The sequence below is a fragment of the Sprattus sprattus genome, assembly GCF_963457725.1.
Source record: "Sprattus sprattus genome assembly, chromosome: 12".
In the NCBI taxonomy this organism is placed as follows: Eukaryota; Metazoa; Chordata; class Actinopteri; order Clupeiformes; family Clupeidae; genus Sprattus; species Sprattus sprattus.
The window spans coordinates 12200916-12218415 of NC_137910.1; the positions used below are offsets into that span (position 1 = coordinate 12200916).

At 45.7% G+C, this 17500-nt stretch overlaps 3 protein-coding genes across 3 annotated transcripts in view; 2 read left to right on the forward strand and 1 right to left on the reverse strand.

Annotated features, from left to right (window-relative positions):
- Positions 1 to 1991: 1991 nt before the first annotated feature.
- Positions 1992 to 6863, forward strand: ndnfl (neuron-derived neurotrophic factor, like; the record flags this gene model as incomplete). Its single annotated transcript, XM_080849413.1, has 3 exons — positions 1992 to 2152; positions 3900 to 4024; positions 5407 to 6863. 3 exons carry the CDS (start codon positions 1992 to 1994, stop codon positions 6861 to 6863), a joined length of 1743 nt encoding a protein of 580 aa, XP_080705539.1.
- A 2049-nt stretch (positions 6864 to 8912) lies between these two features.
- Positions 8913 to 10240, forward strand: LOC308373351 (dnaJ homolog subfamily C member 9-like; the record flags this gene model as incomplete). Its single annotated transcript, XM_080848810.1, has 5 exons — positions 8913 to 9086; positions 9183 to 9323; positions 9458 to 9712; positions 9939 to 10022; positions 10133 to 10240. The coding sequence occupies 5 exons, from the start codon at positions 8913 to 8915 to the stop codon at positions 10238 to 10240; spliced, it is 762 nt and encodes a 253-aa protein (XP_080704936.1).
- Positions 10241 to 10961: 721 nt separating this feature from the next.
- fam149b1 (family with sequence similarity 149 member B1) overlaps positions 10962 to 17500 on the reverse strand; it is an 11915-nt gene continuing 5376 nt past the window's right edge. Inside the window, exons 9-16 of the mRNA XM_080848868.1 lie at positions 16571 to 16639; positions 15946 to 16061; positions 14820 to 15044; positions 13607 to 13730; positions 13328 to 13453; positions 12565 to 12649; positions 12252 to 12389; positions 10962 to 11851 (exon numbers count right to left, since the gene is read on the reverse strand). Of these exons, the coding sequence (XP_080704994.1) occupies positions 11769 to 11851; positions 12252 to 12389; positions 12565 to 12649; positions 13328 to 13453; positions 13607 to 13730; positions 14820 to 15044; positions 15946 to 16061; positions 16571 to 16639 (966 nt within the window). The 3' untranslated portion in view covers positions 10962 to 11768. The remainder of the gene's footprint in view (positions 11852 to 12251; positions 12390 to 12564; positions 12650 to 13327; positions 13454 to 13606; positions 13731 to 14819; positions 15045 to 15945; positions 16062 to 16570; positions 16640 to 17500) is intronic.

Sequence of the window (17500 nt, forward strand, 5' to 3'; positions counted from 1 at the left end):
TCTCCCTTTCTCTCTCACTCCACACCTCCTCCCTCAACATCCCTCTCTCCTGCTCTCATCCTCCGTTTCTCTCTCACCTCCTACACTCCATAGCCTTTTCATCCCTCCTCCCTCCCTCCTCCCCCATGAGCTCCATCTCCCTACCTTCTGCTTCTCTCACCTCCTACAACCCGATGTTCATCTCTTGGTCTCTCTCTCTCTCCCCTCTCTCTTCTCTCTCTCTCTCAATCTGACCTGTTTAACCCATGCATGAGTCTCTATCTCTCTCTCTTTTTCTCTCTCATTCTCTCTCTCAATCTTACATGCTTAACCCATGCATGAGTCTCTATCTTTCTCTCTTTCTCTCTTACTCTCACTCTCTCTTTCTCTCTCAATCTTACATGTTTAACCCATGCATGAGTCTCTCTCTCTCACACACACACTCACTCTCACTCGCTCTCAATCGTACCTGTTTAACCCATGCATGAGTCTCTTTCTCTTTCTCTTTCACTCTCACTCTCACTCTCTCTCAATCTGACCCGTTTAACCCATGCATGAGTCTCTATCTCTCTCTCTTTCTCTCTCACTCTCTCTCTCTCAATCTGACCTGTTTAACCCATGCATGTCTCTCTCTCTGCATACCCATTTCTCTCTCACTCTCTCTCTCTCTCTCTCTCTCTCTCTCTCTCTCTCTCTCTCTTCTCCCTTCTCTCTGAAAGCTTTATGGGGTGTCTCACTGCTGAGGAAGACTAATGAGATCCTCTATGGCTTGTAATGAAGCAGCTGTTGAGAGTTTTCCGAGCGCAAGCGTGAGCCAGACACTCTGATAATCCCACGCCGTTGTCATCTGATCTACGGGGCATCATCTCCGCGGTGACAAACACTTGGTTGTTATGGGGATGTTTCTTCCTCCCTCTCTCTCTCCCTCTCTCTCTGTTGTTTTTTGAGGACTCTGTCACTTTGATGATGTTCCTTCCCTCTCTGGGGACATTTACCACAATCAACAGTCAGAATAGAAGTAGGAGGGAGCGAGAGAGAGAGAGAGAGAGAGAGAGAGAGAGAGAGAGAGCGCGAGCGAGCAAGAGAGACACCAAAATAACATCTGAGGAGCGTTTTAAAGTTTGTTCTGCACTTTGCGTTTGTCAGGCAGCCGGGTTCTCAGGCATAGCCAGGTGTTGTTTTTGTTGCGTCTCTTTCTTTTTATAATTCTTGGTTCAGCTAAATTGCTTGTTTTCCTTGTACACATTGCACTGCCAGATTCACACAAAAAAAACACAAAAAAAACATAAGAGAATGTCTATTTAAAGCCAAACCAACAAGCCAATTTGGACTGGGTGACTATAAATAGAGTTATGAGGAACATACTCTTCAATCATTATTTTGCGCCCACTTCATGCTTTGAAAGTTGCCGTGTGAGTGATTTTCTCGGAGTCGAGTGGCGGGATGGAGTGGTTAAAGAACCCAGAGTAATATAGCGTGGCAAATTTCCTCTCTTCATATGAATAATTCTGACTGTATAAAAGCAAATGTTTCCTCCTATCAATGAATCATCAGCTATGAGGCCTCAGTCTCTCCTCTCTCTCTCCATCGCTCTCTCTCTATTTCTCACTCCTTCCTCACCCTTTCCTCACTCTTTTCTCCCTCGCTCCATCTCTTCTAATTTGTGTGTTCATTCCGTGCAGATGCGGCGTTGGTTTCATTTACTGACTGACAGATTTATGTCCTCCGCTGTCAAGTCGTATGATGAACTCACAGTGTTTAGCTGGTGAAGTGACGTAAAACAGGTGCATCAGCATCTCAGAAGAGTCACTCGCATTTATATTTAAGTGGTGATATGTATCTACATCTGACACACTTGCAGCTATGAAATAGCGACCAGAAACAAATCAGAAGTTCGTAAAAGAATTAAGAACTTAAAATTGATGTCATGTCTCTCTCTGTCTCTCTCTCTCTCTCTCTCTCTCTCTCTCTCTCTCTCTCTCTCTCTCAAACACAGGCGACGGGTACTAAACATGAGCCTGTCATGGCTGGCCGTGGCCCTTCTATGTGGCCCTCTGGGCCCCGTGCCCCTGGGTGCGATGGCCCCTGAGAACGAGGTGCCCCTCAGGCCCACCACCTGGCTCCTGGAGGACAAGGTCACTCCCATCCATCTGCCCAAAGGGAAGACGAGGAGGTGAGAGGTCGTGCGCAGCCACAACCCATACACACGGTATACTGCGAGATAGACAAGGACAGCGACTGCCATCTTCTCATGGTTCTCTCCCCTCACAGCACACACAGCTGGAGGAAAAAAGCCCTAAAATGATACAGTCTCATTGCCAGTAATCTCCTGTGGTAGAGTGGCATGTACCACTACATCACAAAGAGACTAAGCCCTTTGGCCTCTCTGGCAGGACATACTGTAGCGCTACGCTGTGTGTTCTGAAGCGTGTGAAGGAACGGATCTTTGGCAAGGGCTACGACATGGACACTGCCAGAGATGCAGTGCTAGCGCCCAAGGCCGTAAATTAGCTACAGTGTCTCCCTGCGAGCTGCAGTCTGTCCACTGCCGCACTCGCACATGATAGGGTGGGGTGGGGTGGAAACGCAACCAGCCTCTGATGCTAATGCAAATTAATGAATCAATTAAGGTGCTGTTTAGTCCTGATGTCCTTCACACTGGATGATGTTTGCACAGCTGTCACAATCATAAGGATGTGTCAGTGGAGATAGACAGCTGTCTGTTTCACAATCATAAGGATGTGTCAGTGGAGATAGACAGCTGTCTGTTTCACAATCATAAGGATGTGCGTGGAGATCTAAACGGCACAGATTGAAACGAGCACGTAGGGTGGTGTTGAAATATGAGTATCTGTGATGAGAGACCCATTTGGCTGGTTTGGTTGAGCGGAAATTTGATTACAAGAGAACTTCCTTATGGTGCAAATGGAATTATGTCAGCGGAATAGCAATGATGGACTTGGTATTGGCTGTGAGTGTAGCTCAATTGTTTAAATTGTTTTGCTATTTCATACATTTGTTGCTTGCTCACATGGTAATTAGGCATCTGCCTCTGGAATACTTTATCTGATTTAGTTGTTCTGATTCATAGGATACCTGCCTGTCGCCTATGCCTATAAAAACTGAATACAACGCTGAATACAAATGCCTTTATTTCAGATCAAGAACAAACTATGATCATTCCATAATTATAATCTGTCCAAACCCATAGTTGCTGGTGATTACAGACTTGCTAGCAAACACACAGAAAAAAGCAACGGTCAAACAATATCCTTATTCCTTCCTTTGTATCCCTCACTTGGCTGGTGCCAAGGTCAAAGGCACCAGACGAAAAGGTTATATACCTCCCGCCAAACTCCCATCCCAAATGAGATGAGGCTGAGGCTATCAGCCACTTGGCCAGAGCACTACTGCATAAGCACCAGTGGCACCGAGCTCACAGCACGGGAGCCTGGATGTTTTTTGGCCCCTGTGATACGGGGCCATATTTTGGGGAGGGTGATGCAAAGTCACGCTTCAGTGCCATCGCTTCCTGGCTCAAAAAAAAAAGCAAACGTGTCGTCCTCCTCCAGCTCACAGAATAGCTGCGCCAGCCGAGCCAAGCCCAGCACGATCCCTTACCCTGGTACATCAGCGATAGCCATCTCAACGTTCCCGATCGATCACAGGGCCTTATCTGGGAACACTCAGGCGACCTCCTGCTCTGTTCTCTCCAGCCCAGGGGCCTTATCAACCCTCAGAGGATAGCAGAGGAAAATAAGTTTAAAAAAAAGACGACCAAGGAGACGTTGTTTGAAAACTCATTTCATTACAAAGACATTTGTTCCATTTTCTACATAAATCAAACAACATCTGCAAGTGATTACTGATGGCCAAATACTGTTCCATAGCCCCGCTTGTTCATTTTGTTCCCCCTGCAGGTTCTACTTCACTCTGAAGAAGAAAACCCCCTCCATGTCCCTGACTGTAAGTCCCTGCGGAGCCCCTATTGAGTGGACTCTGGCTGCCCGGACCCTGAAGGACAAGCCCCCCAAAAACCTGCACTGTGAGTGTGGAGGCAGACAAGAACAACAGAGACACACAAAACCACCAGCTAGCATTTCGCTAGGAACAACACTGCGTATAAACACTCATAAATGCTTTTTTAATTAGATAAACAAGCGGGTAAAAAAGGTCCTTCCTGGCCTTATTTGTTTAAGATGGGTTTGAGATACAGCGTTCTCTCCCTACCCCCATTCTCTCTCTCTCTCTCTCTCTCTCTCTCTCTCTCTCTCTCTCTCTCTCTCTCTCTCTCTCTTCGCCCTCTCTCTGGGATAAAGGATAAAAAAGGATAATCCTCTGAATTCATTACAAGTAATACATTTCAGGCTAGATCAATCGGTGTGATATAAGTTCAATTAAAGTCAATGTATTGCAGTTCCCTTATCTTTATATTTCACTCCATATTCCATATTTCAGCCACTGAGCAGATGCCACACAGATTTTCTGTGGGTTCTCTCAGGAGGTCGAGAGTTGGGTATTGAGTTACACACCACCAGATTGTTTATGCAAAAGTGTCTTTTTGTCCTCCTGGCTCCAGAATGCTCCATGGAAACCAAAGATTCTGCCTTTCAGCACTGCATATTCAGTAGTGGGACGCACAGATGTAAAAGGCAGCGAAAAGACACCGACCAAGTGAAAAAAAAACCCACTAAAGTTTAAGATTAAGATGATTTAAAATGCCACTTTAAATGACTTACAGATAGGATTAGAATCTGTTCTTTAGAATTTAAAGTATGTGTGCGTGTGTGTGTGTGTCTAAAGGACTACTAAATGTCATGACATAAACACTTTTGGGTGTGCATTAGTGCACACACACACACACACATACACACACACAATGTTTATGTCATGACATTTAGTAGTCCTGGAAACAGCTGTGTGTGACATTTAACATGCTTGAACAGCTACTTCCAAACATTTAAACATCTGCTTCAGTGCACAGAGGCGATTATCAAACTCTGATAAGGAGTTTGACTTTGAAAAAGAGAGCACAAAAGTGAGAGAGAGAAAATCATTTCAGTGTACTTAAATCGGTGCTGTCCCTGTAACTAAATCAATACATGTTCAATGTATGTTAAAAGTCTTCCTCTTAGGTATTCAATATGACTGCCTTCATTCTCGACAGGGAATATCAGCATTATGAAATCATAAAGTGACACATAAATCATTTAGACAGTGAACTCAAGGGTCCCCCATCCACAGCATTCAATAATTCACTTTGATGATATCTGGCACAGATTGAAGCGACAAACGTAATGATGGTTTAAAAAAAAAAAAAGAGGGATTATATGAAGATTCCAAATATATATTGGGCTATGCTTTTGACTATCTGTATGGCTCATTAGGGTTGGTTCTTGAATCTCATGACAGTTCGCTTCTTCACAGGGAGCTCAAAGAAGAGCATGCCTGAAGTATGGTGGAGGGGGCCAGGAACAGAGGCAAAAATCCATACCTACACTGGCAACTCGGCAGACACCTATACGGGTCCTGCCTATGCCCCTGCGTCCATCTACATCCTGAGGTTGAAGTCGCAAGAGCAGGATACCAGCGCATCCGTCTACCTGCATGAGGGACACGGGTCATCAGGAGCCTTCCCCAAACTTCCAGCCGACCCGAGAGTTCACACGCTTGGGGTGGGACTGACCAGCGTCAGCCTGAGCTGGAACCCCAGCAGCTCCGTGACCCAGCCCAGCCATTCGGCGAAGCACCTCCACGATTACTGCATCCTCGTCAACCGCAACCACAACTACAGGAGCCTCTGTGCCGCCCGTGAAGGCATTAAAAAGGAGAGGGAGAGGGACTGGAAGAGAGAGAAGAAAGATAAGCAACGGAAGGAGACGGTGTGGCCAATACTCAAAGACTGGTGGTGGCAGCAGTGGGATACCTATGGGGAGATCCAACCCTCCACCTCAGCTGCTTCTGATGACTTCGCTGAGCTCGGCTGCACATGTCGGGGTGTCGAGAGTGTGTGCACCGTCTCTGAGCTGCTGCCGGACACACAGTATTACTTCGACGTCTTTGTGATCGACAAACTCAACGGCACGAGCGCGGCTTACACCGGCACCTTCGCCCGTACCCACGAGGAGGCTCAGCCAGCCGTGATCGCACTGAAGGAGGGCGAGCCACGTTTGGTGGCGTTGCAGGATGGACGAGGCAGCAGCAGCAGTGGCAGTGGCAGACAGCAGGGGGCGACCGTGTTCAGCTTCCGTCCCCGCGGCTGGCAGCAGAACGGCCTGCTGACTCTGCAGAGCTGCAACGGCACCCAGAAGATGAAGGTGGTGGTGACCAGCCGAGGGAAGGTGCTCTCCACCCAGGAGGTGGGGGAACAGCTGGCCCAGATCTGGCTCCAGGGAGGCCCCTCGTACCTCATCAGGCTGGAGAGCTCCGAGGCCTCTGCCGTGACCGGCCGGGCAAGGCTCGCGGTCAAGATCCAGGCGTCTTCGGCGTACCATCGCCAGGCTGCTCCGGTCCTCCCAGCGACCCTCCAGATGAAGTCCTTCAACAAGCTGCGCAGCTGCAACTCTGTCACCCTTGCCTGGATGGGAACGGAGGAGAGGAGCCTGTACTGCGTCTACCAGCGCCGCCTGTCGGACAACGAGGGAAAGGACGCCGCTGTCCGAGGGAGCACCGACCGCTGCCTGGGACCAGAGACCAGGCCTGACTCCGAAAGGGTCCTCTGCAAATATTTCCAGGAGCTTAACCCCCGACGGGCTGTCACCACGGCCGTGATCGGAGGCCTGGAGCCAGGAGCCTCCTACTTGCTTGATGTTTACCTCATGAGACGCTGGGGGATCCCAATAAAGTACCACAGCAAGACAGTGCGAACAAGGCGAGAGTGCTAAGCACCCACCGCGGCACTCTCGCCTCTCCCTGTCAGTAGCTAGAGACTCATTGCAGAGAAACGATTGACAGAGACGTTACCATGATTAAGCCATTCCTTTAAAAAAAAGAGACTGGGGGATTGTTCTATGCCACAATATTGGTCACATCAGACCATCTGCAGTGAATTCAAACTGCAGCGAAATCAAACCTCACACCAGCAGAATGCATTTGTGTTACTGAATCCCGCTGTGCTCCTCTTGCTTTGGTCGTTGTTGTTAATAATGATGCAGATGCAGATGATGTGCCAGTGTTCTGTGTTAATTAATTACCCAACTCCGTGTCGGTGCAACAGTATGTCCGATTCCTCCCCAGCCTCAGCCAATTAGGCTATGCAAGCAAAACTGCCCAAGGACTACAAGGACCAGCAGAAGGGTTTTTTTTCTTCTTAAAACTCACGGGGGAAACTGTGTTACTACTTTTGTTTTTCAGATGAGGATCTCAGATCTGTGTATCTACAGACTTTCTATGAGGAGAGAAGGGGCAATTAACTTTGTGCTATGTTAGTCGTGTCTTACTGTTCTGCTTTCGCATGCAGCAGATGAAATACTTTAGCAGTTTGCTTCATTGTCTTTGATGTAATTTTGTGCTACGCTTTGACACGCCAATAAACTTGCACTCATTGTCTGTGTATTGTGATCAACCGACCATGGCAGCAGTTTTTTCACAAACAACCCTTGATCAAAAGATCTGTCTGATGTACGTTTGTGATCACTACGGCTTCTTTGTTCACAGACAAATCGTCTAAAACAAAAAGGATGCATTTGTAAAACGTTTGTCAGCCATACTGTTTCAAATTTAAACTGAGTTCAAATGGGGATAAATAGTGTCTGGGCCTTCTGTCTCAAGACTGTTGTCAAGTCAGTTGTGGGTGCGGGTCAACTGGTGTTGGGGGACTATTTTTTCATTACATGTGTCTCTATCCTTGCCGATCTGAATATGGCTAGACTTCACTGGAAGTGGTGCATCGACCCTCTGGTGGAAACTGCACATGCAGGTCTTGGCGCATGGTCCCAGTGGCCGTTTAGACATGCGAAACCTGCAGTCGTGGCGTGTGAGCCCCACTGTGAAAATAGCCAAGAGCCCTGTAATAGTTCTGGCGTGTGGGCCCCATGCATGTTAGTTTTGGTGTGTGGGACCCACAGTGGAAATGACACGTGGGTCCACGGTCGATTTGCCGCATGGGCCCTATGGTTGTAATGTTTCCATGCAGTGGAAATAGCAACCGCATACATGTTGGGGCCCCATGGCAGAAATGGTGTGTCTTGCTGTGTGGGCCCCACAGTGGAAAATAGCATGTTGTCCTGCGGTTATTTTGACATGCAGGCCCCACTGCCGTTTATGCGCATGGTGGAAATGGCTGACCACAGCTGATCCTGAGCTGAGCATTTCTGACCCCGAAATGCAGCTGCTAATAATAATTACTACGGGGAGACACACCCACACATGGCTTTTCTTTATTTCACACGTGGACATCCCAGTCTTCATCACAAGTTGCCAGAATTGTTAACTTTTACGAAATGCTAAGAAAAGCTGTAAACTTACAATTTGAAGAAATTGCAAAATGCTAAAATGTAGAAACAATTTACTGGTCACCATACATCACTGTGAGTGTACAGAGCTATACAGACACACATACAGTATATATACATTCATGGGAATAACCCCGTACAAGGAACTTGTCGTAGTTATATGGCGCAAACAAGCTAAATATACAAATATGGACAGATAAAATGGAGCTAAACACCCTCAGACCTCGCGCAGTAGCGCGCATGTCTGTGACGTCTCACACATGTGCAAACAGGGCGCCAAATTCAGTGAACAACAATAGTTACCAACATCACCTTGGTAAGTGAATGTTACTGTTTATCTCTAGTTTGTAATTACATATTGGGTAAATTACTTTTAAAACATAAAAATCAGTGGAGTAATAAGTACTTGTTTTTTTTCTCCACATTTTTGTTGCAGATTCGCCGAATTGCCTAACGTTTACTTAATTTAGGAAACCAGACATGGGGCTTCTGGAACGTTGTCGAGAATTGTTCGGTACTACAGATCTTTATGGAGTTCTCGGAATCTCAAAACAAGCAAATGATTCAGAGATTCGTCGCAGTTATTACAAAGTATCCCTTCAGGTACACCCAGATCGAGCTCCTGATGATGCGCAAGCCACCGAGAAATTTCAAGTGGGTAATTAGTAATAACAGTAATAATAATGATACAGCTTTTTAAACCATGAATATTTTCCACCTGTCCTAAGCTAATTCTTAACGTATTTGTAGGTTTTGGGACGGTTGTATGCGATTTTGAACGACAATGAGCAGAGAGCGGTTTACGACGAGCAGGGCATTGTTGATGAAGAAAATGACTCGCTTGGACCGAACCGCAATTGGGAAGATTACTGGAGGTTACTGTTTCCGAAGGTAGCTCAAAACTATCCCGATGGCCCACTTCCTCGGATTCTACTGCAACGATTTTCGCCGATTTAATAATCATTTAAATTGTCATTTTAATTAATAACCTATAACCCGATTGTTAAAAAGCATTTCTCTACCAGATTACAGTTCAGGACATAAGTGACTTTGAGAAAAACTATAAAGGCAGCGAGGAAGAGAGGCAGGACTTGATAAAGAAGTACCGGCAGCATGAAGGAGATATGGATGCCATCACAGCCGCAGCGCTGTGCTGCACTCAAGAGGATGAGCCCCGAATAGGCAGTGTCATTCAGGCGGCCATAGACAAGGGAGAGGTCCCTGCCTACTCCGCGTTCACCCAGGAGAGCGAACAGAAAAGGAAAGCACGCAAAAAGAGGGTAGGCTCTGTTATGTAACAGCGACACACATGTACAACCGAAAGCTAGTTGTCTTCTTAATGTCAATGAGCAGGTCATTTACACACTGCCTAGTGAGAAGTTACTTTAGATAAAAGCATCTTCATGTTAAAACAAACAAACAAAAATATGTAGCCTATGTTTTGTTTTTGATGTGTCAGATAAGAAGGCATTGAATCTCTCCTAAATAAATAATGTTTATGGACAGGCTGAAAAGGAGGAACGAGAAGCAGAAGACTTGCAGAGAGATATGGGACTGGATGCTGATGACAGTCTAGCCATGATGCTGAAGGTAATTTTCTGGGGCCAGTAATTCCATTACCGATACTTAATTAATTAATAAAACAAATTTAAGAATATTCTTTCCCAAACTCATGCTCTCCCCTCTGCATGTAATTGCAGCAAAGGCAGAAATCGAGGGAACAAGGGTTCGACTCGTTTCTCGCAGACCTGGAAACGAAATACTCAAAACCAGGAAAAGCCAAGGGTGGAAAGAAAGGAAAGAAGTGAAGACAGTCTCCGATCCTAGAGTAAATATGACATGGTTTTACCATGATGGTGATAACTGGCATTCATGGAGAAATAACTTACCCAGGGTTTCATTGACATAAAACATAAAGTTAATGTAAACACTCTATAATCATATGAATTACATGCATACATTGTACAAGATGAGTTATATGCTTGTGTGAAGGGGTCCATAATGGCAGTATGTTAATGTACATTTTGTATTTAAGCACTTTTACACAGACAACCCATTAAAATAAATTCTTATTTATTCAAACTGGTCTTAATTAAACATCTCTTTATTTTTATTTTTTTATACAAAATACACAAGGGTAAACATCCTTGGGAGCCTGCCACCTAAAAGTGCTACATCATAAGGATTGTTTTTTATTGTCTTTGCATGGTTATCTAACAGGGATTGGGGGCATATAGGCTCCACGGCTTTGACCATAGAATCTCATGTAGGCTCCATGGCTTTGACCATAGAATCTCATGTAGGCTCCATGGCTTTGACCATAGAATCAGAATGGCTGGTTCACGCCTTAACCTGGTTTTGTCTGTGACGAGTACGGTTCCAACATGGCGCTTGTGCTAGTTTACAGTACTGTGAAGTTGGGCTACATGTTTGCAGCTCCGTGGTCCAGACACTCAAGTAAACCTGACTTTAATTAGTTAGGAAGAACCATTAAATTAGCGATGTCACCTGCTACAACTAAAACATGAGTGGCGAACAACACAGCAAGACTCCAAAGAAAGTTCTAGTAAGCCAGGCTGGTTTACCTGCAACAATGACTGCATTTTCTCCCTTTTCTTTGTGATAAAGTCTAAGGGGGTTCAGAGATCTGTTCTAATGTACACACACACCATTCCCCTCCCATGTCCTGTATGGCTTCTGTGAACTAAGGCTAAAATCACAAAAGGCTTTTCTGAAGATAAAGAAAGAAAAAATAGAGACCACTTTTCCCACTGTACTCAGCACTCAAGCTAGCTTTTTTTTGTACTGGTAAGGTCTTTCAACATGTGCAATTCCAATGATGTTTTGTGCTTATTGTTGCACACTGAAAAGAACTAGGTGACCCTTTCAAGAAGAACAAAAATGCTAAACGCTCTATGGCGCACCTATAACGTAAGGGTGCTAGCAGACAACGTTTCTGTACCCCTGTTGAAACGCCTGCATAAAACAACCCTGGGTAGACAAAGGCTTGAGTCCATACATACATACCAACAAGGGGAGAAAAAAAAAACCCAGAAGAAAACAAAGTGCTGTATACAGGGAGGAGTTTGCATTTGTGTTCTCATACACCCATTCACTCATCCAAAGAGGTGCAGTTGTTGTTAGACAGTTTACTGTCTTTGGCAGCCATGTTCAGCTGAAAAGTCTGACATACAAAAATAGGACTCTAAAAAACATTAACCATAACCACATTGAATAAATAAAATCCCCCAAATGTCGGGTTATAAAAAAAATCCTGCTGCTGTATAAAGTGTCTCGCCCACTGTGAGGCAGATCAGGTGTATGTGTGTGTGTGTGTTAAAGTCCAGGTCTGCTGCTGCGAGCTGCTACCCCACCTCGGCCATGAGAACGTGTGAGGCCAGACCCTGGGACCAGCAGTGCTGAGAAAGAATGGGAGAGTGGGGATACAGCAGAATATCATATAGAGAAAAAATACATTTCAGTGTTTCAGTGTCTAAAATGCTGTAAAAATCTAAACGCTGCACTTCATTGTCACAAACTGAAACGTTACCAAGACCAAGGCATACATCTTCTAAAATCTTCTGAATCATACATTCAATTGATTACAAACCAACACCATGTACAGTATAAATAATTTATACATTTGTAAATAAATCATTGGCTCTAAAATTATTATCCAGATGAAATCCAGACCCTGAAGGCAGCTTTGCCTCCTCGTGTTTCCTCCCAAACAAAGATAATTAGGATTTATAATGGGACTTCATGGTTAATGAATGAAGGTTAAGAGAGAAAGCCTCCTCATCAGAGGGCCTCACTAACCTGGGGGTGGGGGATGAGTGTCTGGCTCCTCTTCATCCTCAATGGGGGAGTGGCTGAGGGGATGGTGGGTGAAGGAGTCCAGGAAGGAGGAGCTGCTGATGCCAAGGCTGATGCCCGTCACCCCAATGCCAAGGGAGTCTATCGCACAGATGAACAAAGACAACATGTCAAACACAACAACTGCTTCTCAAGCTAACAATATGGGATTTTACTTCACACAAAAGTTGCATTTGTTCCATAAATAATTGGTTTATGTGGATATGTTAGTATTGGTGGACGATCGTGTCTGTGTGCCGTCCAGGGCGGTAGATACCTGTGCCCACCGATGCCCTGCCGGGTCGTCCCTGCTGCCCGCTGTTATCCAGAACCGTGAAGGAGCGGCGGTACGGAGTGTCTGACTGAAACAGGGCCAAGGAAGTTCACATCAGGAACAACAATCTGGCGCAACACAGTTATGAATATTGTACTGACCTAGATAGCAAATGCCAACTGTCCAGAAACTCTATACTGAAGAGTCAAGCTGTTACAAGCAGGGTTGGGGAGTAACTAGTTACACAGAACAGAGTTACGTAATGAAATGACAAAATCAATGTAATTGTGATCCATTTGTCATAGTTTATACATATCAGTTACTAATCAAAATGGTGATCACAAATGGGTTACTGAATATATTGTTTTTGGTAAAAAGCTTTAAGGCTTATATGTAGAATATAACATTCATTCTGCTGCTTTGCATCTAGACATGCTCCATTCATTTGGCTGTATGATCTCAATTTTTGAGCATTGTTTCTGATTGGCTCTGCTGTTTCAATTGGCACCGCCTCTCATCTGCCAAGCAAAAAGTTATCAAATGTACATTTTTAACAGGGTGAATAGTAATCTGTAACCTACTAGATTTCAAAAGTAGCCTGCCCAAACCTGGTCAAAAGGACATCTTCGATTTGCAACACATTTGCTGACCTCTATAAAGTGCACATGATTTCTCTGTTGTATTGGCCGAGCACAGTAATCGTCCCTGTGAGTGTGTCTGTGTCTGTGAGTGTGGAAGAATGCGGTAGTATATGATAAAGCCTTACCCTGAAAGTGTGTGTGGTGTTGGGCCTAGAGAAGAAGTCCAGGTAGTGTAGTCTGTCTCGGGGGGGCATGTTGCCCGCCTCATCAATGACAGCACTGTGGGCCCGACTAGAGCAGCCCCTCTGTTTCTACACACACACACACACACACACACACAGAATACTCAAATATTGGATACTTTCAGAGGTAGCAGTGTCCAGTGTCAGTGAAGCTCTTATTGAGGAGGTGTCTGTGCATGTTTGAGTGTTTATGTATGTGGATGTGTTTTTTGCCTTGAGTACCTGTGCGTGTCGCGTGTGTATTCCTGGGTGGAAGTGCTCCACGTCTCCGGTGACTATAGGGGGTAGGAGGGTGTTTCTGCTCAGTGGCATTGGGGGAGAGGTGAGCCTGTCGCTGGCTGTGGTCCTGAGATCCATCAAAAACACAAACAAACGCATGAATAACGCTGTGAACACCTGGTTCCCTTTTTTACACACAGATATCAACCTCCTGAGTGCTATTCTACACACACAGCTTGTGGTTTGCACTTCAAGCTAGATGCCATCATCTGTTTCTCTCGCAATAACATGCAATAACACACACACACACACACACACACACAGACACACAGACACACACACACACACACACACACACACACACACACACACACACATACACACACATACACACACACAGATGCCACTGAGCTGCGGTTCATAGGCAGCATGTAATTAAAGCAGCTTCGCTCTCTCTCTAAGAGTCAGTGACAGACAAAAAGACAGGATGGGGTGAAGAAGGAGAGGAAGAGAAGATATAAAAGAAAGATAAGGAGGAGAGGGGAGGGGGTGCAGAAAAGATGGGTAGAGACAGAGAGGGCAGAAAAAAAAAGAGAGAGAGAGATAAAAACTCCCAGATGGTGCTGAATAAGAAGAGTGAGAGAGGGAGGATGTGAGGACATGATTAACAGAACACTTTATAGGGAGGGAGGACAAGAAGAGGGTGATGAATGGAGAGGGAGGAACAGGCGGAGAGCAATAAGAAATAAGAGGCTGGCTAGAAGAGGAAGATGGGAGAAGAGAATAAAAAAAGGAAAATACAACCAGAGAGAAGGGATAATGAGGAGATGAGCAAATGAGACAGGGGAGGCTGTCTGGGATGAGAGGACAGGGAGAGAGGAGGACAGGGAGAGAGGGGGAGATAGATAGAGGGGGAGAGAGATGAGGAGAGAGAGAGAGGGAGAGAGGGAGGTGGAGGGGGGAGAGAGAGAGGAGAGAGAGGGAGAAGAGAGGAGAGAGGGGGAGATAGAGAGAGGAGGAGGAAGGAGGGGCAGAGAGAGGGAGGGAGAGAGAGGAAGGGGGAGACAGAGAGGAGGAGAGACGGGGGTGGGATGGAAGGGAAGACGCTCAGGAGCTATGGAGCACCTCAGGCTGTCTGAAACAGAGAGAGAAGGAATGGAGAGAAAATGAAGAGAGGAACAGGGTAAGGCAGAAGAGAAGGGGGCCTGGTGCTCACAGCCTTGTCCCGCGGATGACCTCGTCCATGGAGCCGGCTGCGCTGGACTGGGTCAGGCTGGGGGCCAGCGGCATGAGGGTCCGCGGGGGAGGGTTCCGACGGCGGGCCGACTGCGGCGGGCGGGTCAGGGAGGAGGAGCTCTGCTCGAGCGGGCGCCGGGTGCGGGGCTTGCCCGATGGCATCGCGCTGGAGCCGGGCCTGTGATACACTCGCTCCTCACACTCTCTGGAACCACAGGAGCCGGCCATCATTCTCTAACAGTGTTCTAACATTGTTTCTAACAGTGTTCTAATGGAAATCACTAAAGTTATTTAATGACAAATACCTAAATAATGAACTAGTATTCTATACGTCATTTTCATTTATAATATATTTATTATATATCACTCACTCTCTTACCGCTACACTCCATATTGAGTGAAAAACTGTCATGCTAGCTTAACTGGTATATGGACTATCCCAACTCTATCAACATATGGACTATCCCAACACTATCAGCATATGGACTATACCAACACCATCAGCATATTGACTATCCCAACTCTAGCAGCATATGGACTATACCAACACTATCAGCATATGGACTATCCCAACTCTAGCAGCATATGGACTATACCAACACTATCAGCATATGGACTATCCCAACTCTAGCAGCATATGGACTATACCAACACTATCAGCATATGGACTATCCCAACACTATCAGCATATGGACTATCCCAACTCTATCCGCATATGGACTATCCCAACCCTATCAGCATATGGACTATCCCAACACTATCAGCATATGGACTATACCAACACCATCAGCATATTGACTATCCCAACTCTAGCAGCATATGGACTATACCAACACTATCAGCATATGGACTATCCCAACTCTAGCAGCATATGGACTATACCAACACTATCAGCATATGGACTATCCCAACTCTAGCAGCATATGGACTATACCAACACTATCAGCATATGGACTATCCCAACACTATCAGCATATGGACTATCCCAACTCTATCCGCATATGGACTATCCCAACCCTATCAGCATATGGACTATCCCAACTCTATCAGCATATGGACTATCCCAACTCTATCAGCATATGGGGTTGTATAGAAACGGTCCATACTGTGCAACTCTGTCCAGAAATCCCACATTCCTCTGCTGGAGAGGAATACCATGGATCATGATGAGGTCATTCAGGTTGCCATGGGTAGCTGCAGCTCCTACTGGGAGCCGATTGGACTGTGTGGGGGGAGAGAATCAGATATAATATACTGAATATCACAACATAGTTTTCTAACATGATCTAATTAGTTTGATGCAGTTAGGGGTGTCTTGACAACACTGTCTCACACAAAGAACCAATTATAAATATTTCTAGATCAATGCTGCCTGTTTTTAATTGCTTGTGCTCTACATGCACTGAAAATGATGGCTGACAGCAATCAGCTGAAACTGCTAAGAACAGAGACTACTGTAAACTGAAAAAAAAAATACAAACTTGCATTCCCATATTTCCTTTTGTTGTAAGAAACAGAAAATAACAGGAAGGAAAGAAAGTCATCAAATGATGTTATAAAATGTATTAAAAGAGGGGAGAGCACTGTGTGTGAGAAGATCCGTTCAACAAGAACAAGCACGTTGCATGTGCAGCAAATGTCATGCTCATGTAAATAAAAAAATATATATAAATACCCCCCTCTCTCCTAACCCCCACCCCCCACATGGCACTGAAGGAAAGGACTACATACAGTGGATGGCTTTCTCAGCTTTTTGGATTTCCGTCTTGACTTGTGCTTTGAACCCCTTGACTTTGGGCTCTTTGGAAACAAGACAAGGAGTGTGTGGAGAAGAGGAAAAGTGAGAGGGGGAGAGTGAAAGATGGATAGAAGAGTGATAGTGGGAGAGTGAAAGATGGATAGAAGAGTGAGAGTGGGAGAGTGAAAGATAGATAGAAGAGTGAGAGGGAGAAAGGGGAGGTGGACAGATAAAAGAAGGCAGATGGCGTGACAGAGTGGTGTGGAGTGGACCACGGGAGGACAACAACACGAAAAGACAGACAGGAAGAGAGGACAACAGAAACAAAAGGGGAAACCATTCATGAGTCAAGAGCCTGGAGGAATAAAAGGATGACAAGAAAATGCTGACAGCAGTGAGAGGTCGTTTTACTGGCCGCAATGTGACAGTGCTGGCTGAGCCCTGGAGACTGCCAGAGTGCAACCTGAATACAGGCACGGGACAGTGACGGTGACAGTGTGTGCACTGAATTCACACCTTCAGATCAACCTTTCAAGAAATGCAATCTGAGCAGATAGATAGAGAAGAGAGAGAAAGTTGGTGCTGTTTGTCTCGAGGGAAGTGGGGAGCAGCAAAAAGACAATGCCAGTGCAGCATCTGTCAGGATGGGAGAACAGTCTTCCCAAAGTCATAGCTACACATCCCAGGCAGAGCAGTGAATGATGAAATGCATTTATTCACTGGGCTGTAGGTCACTCTGGACACAAGCACCTGCTCACTTAATAAAACCAGAACGCACAAGGTCATATGAGGGAAGGTGGCTGGAGCAGTGATAAGGAACAGTGCTGCTTATTCGCCATCTCAAAACCCAGAGCTTAGGGGGATTTTCCATGAACTGACCTTCACCAAGCCAGGCAGTGCAGGACCAGCACATGATGGTGTCT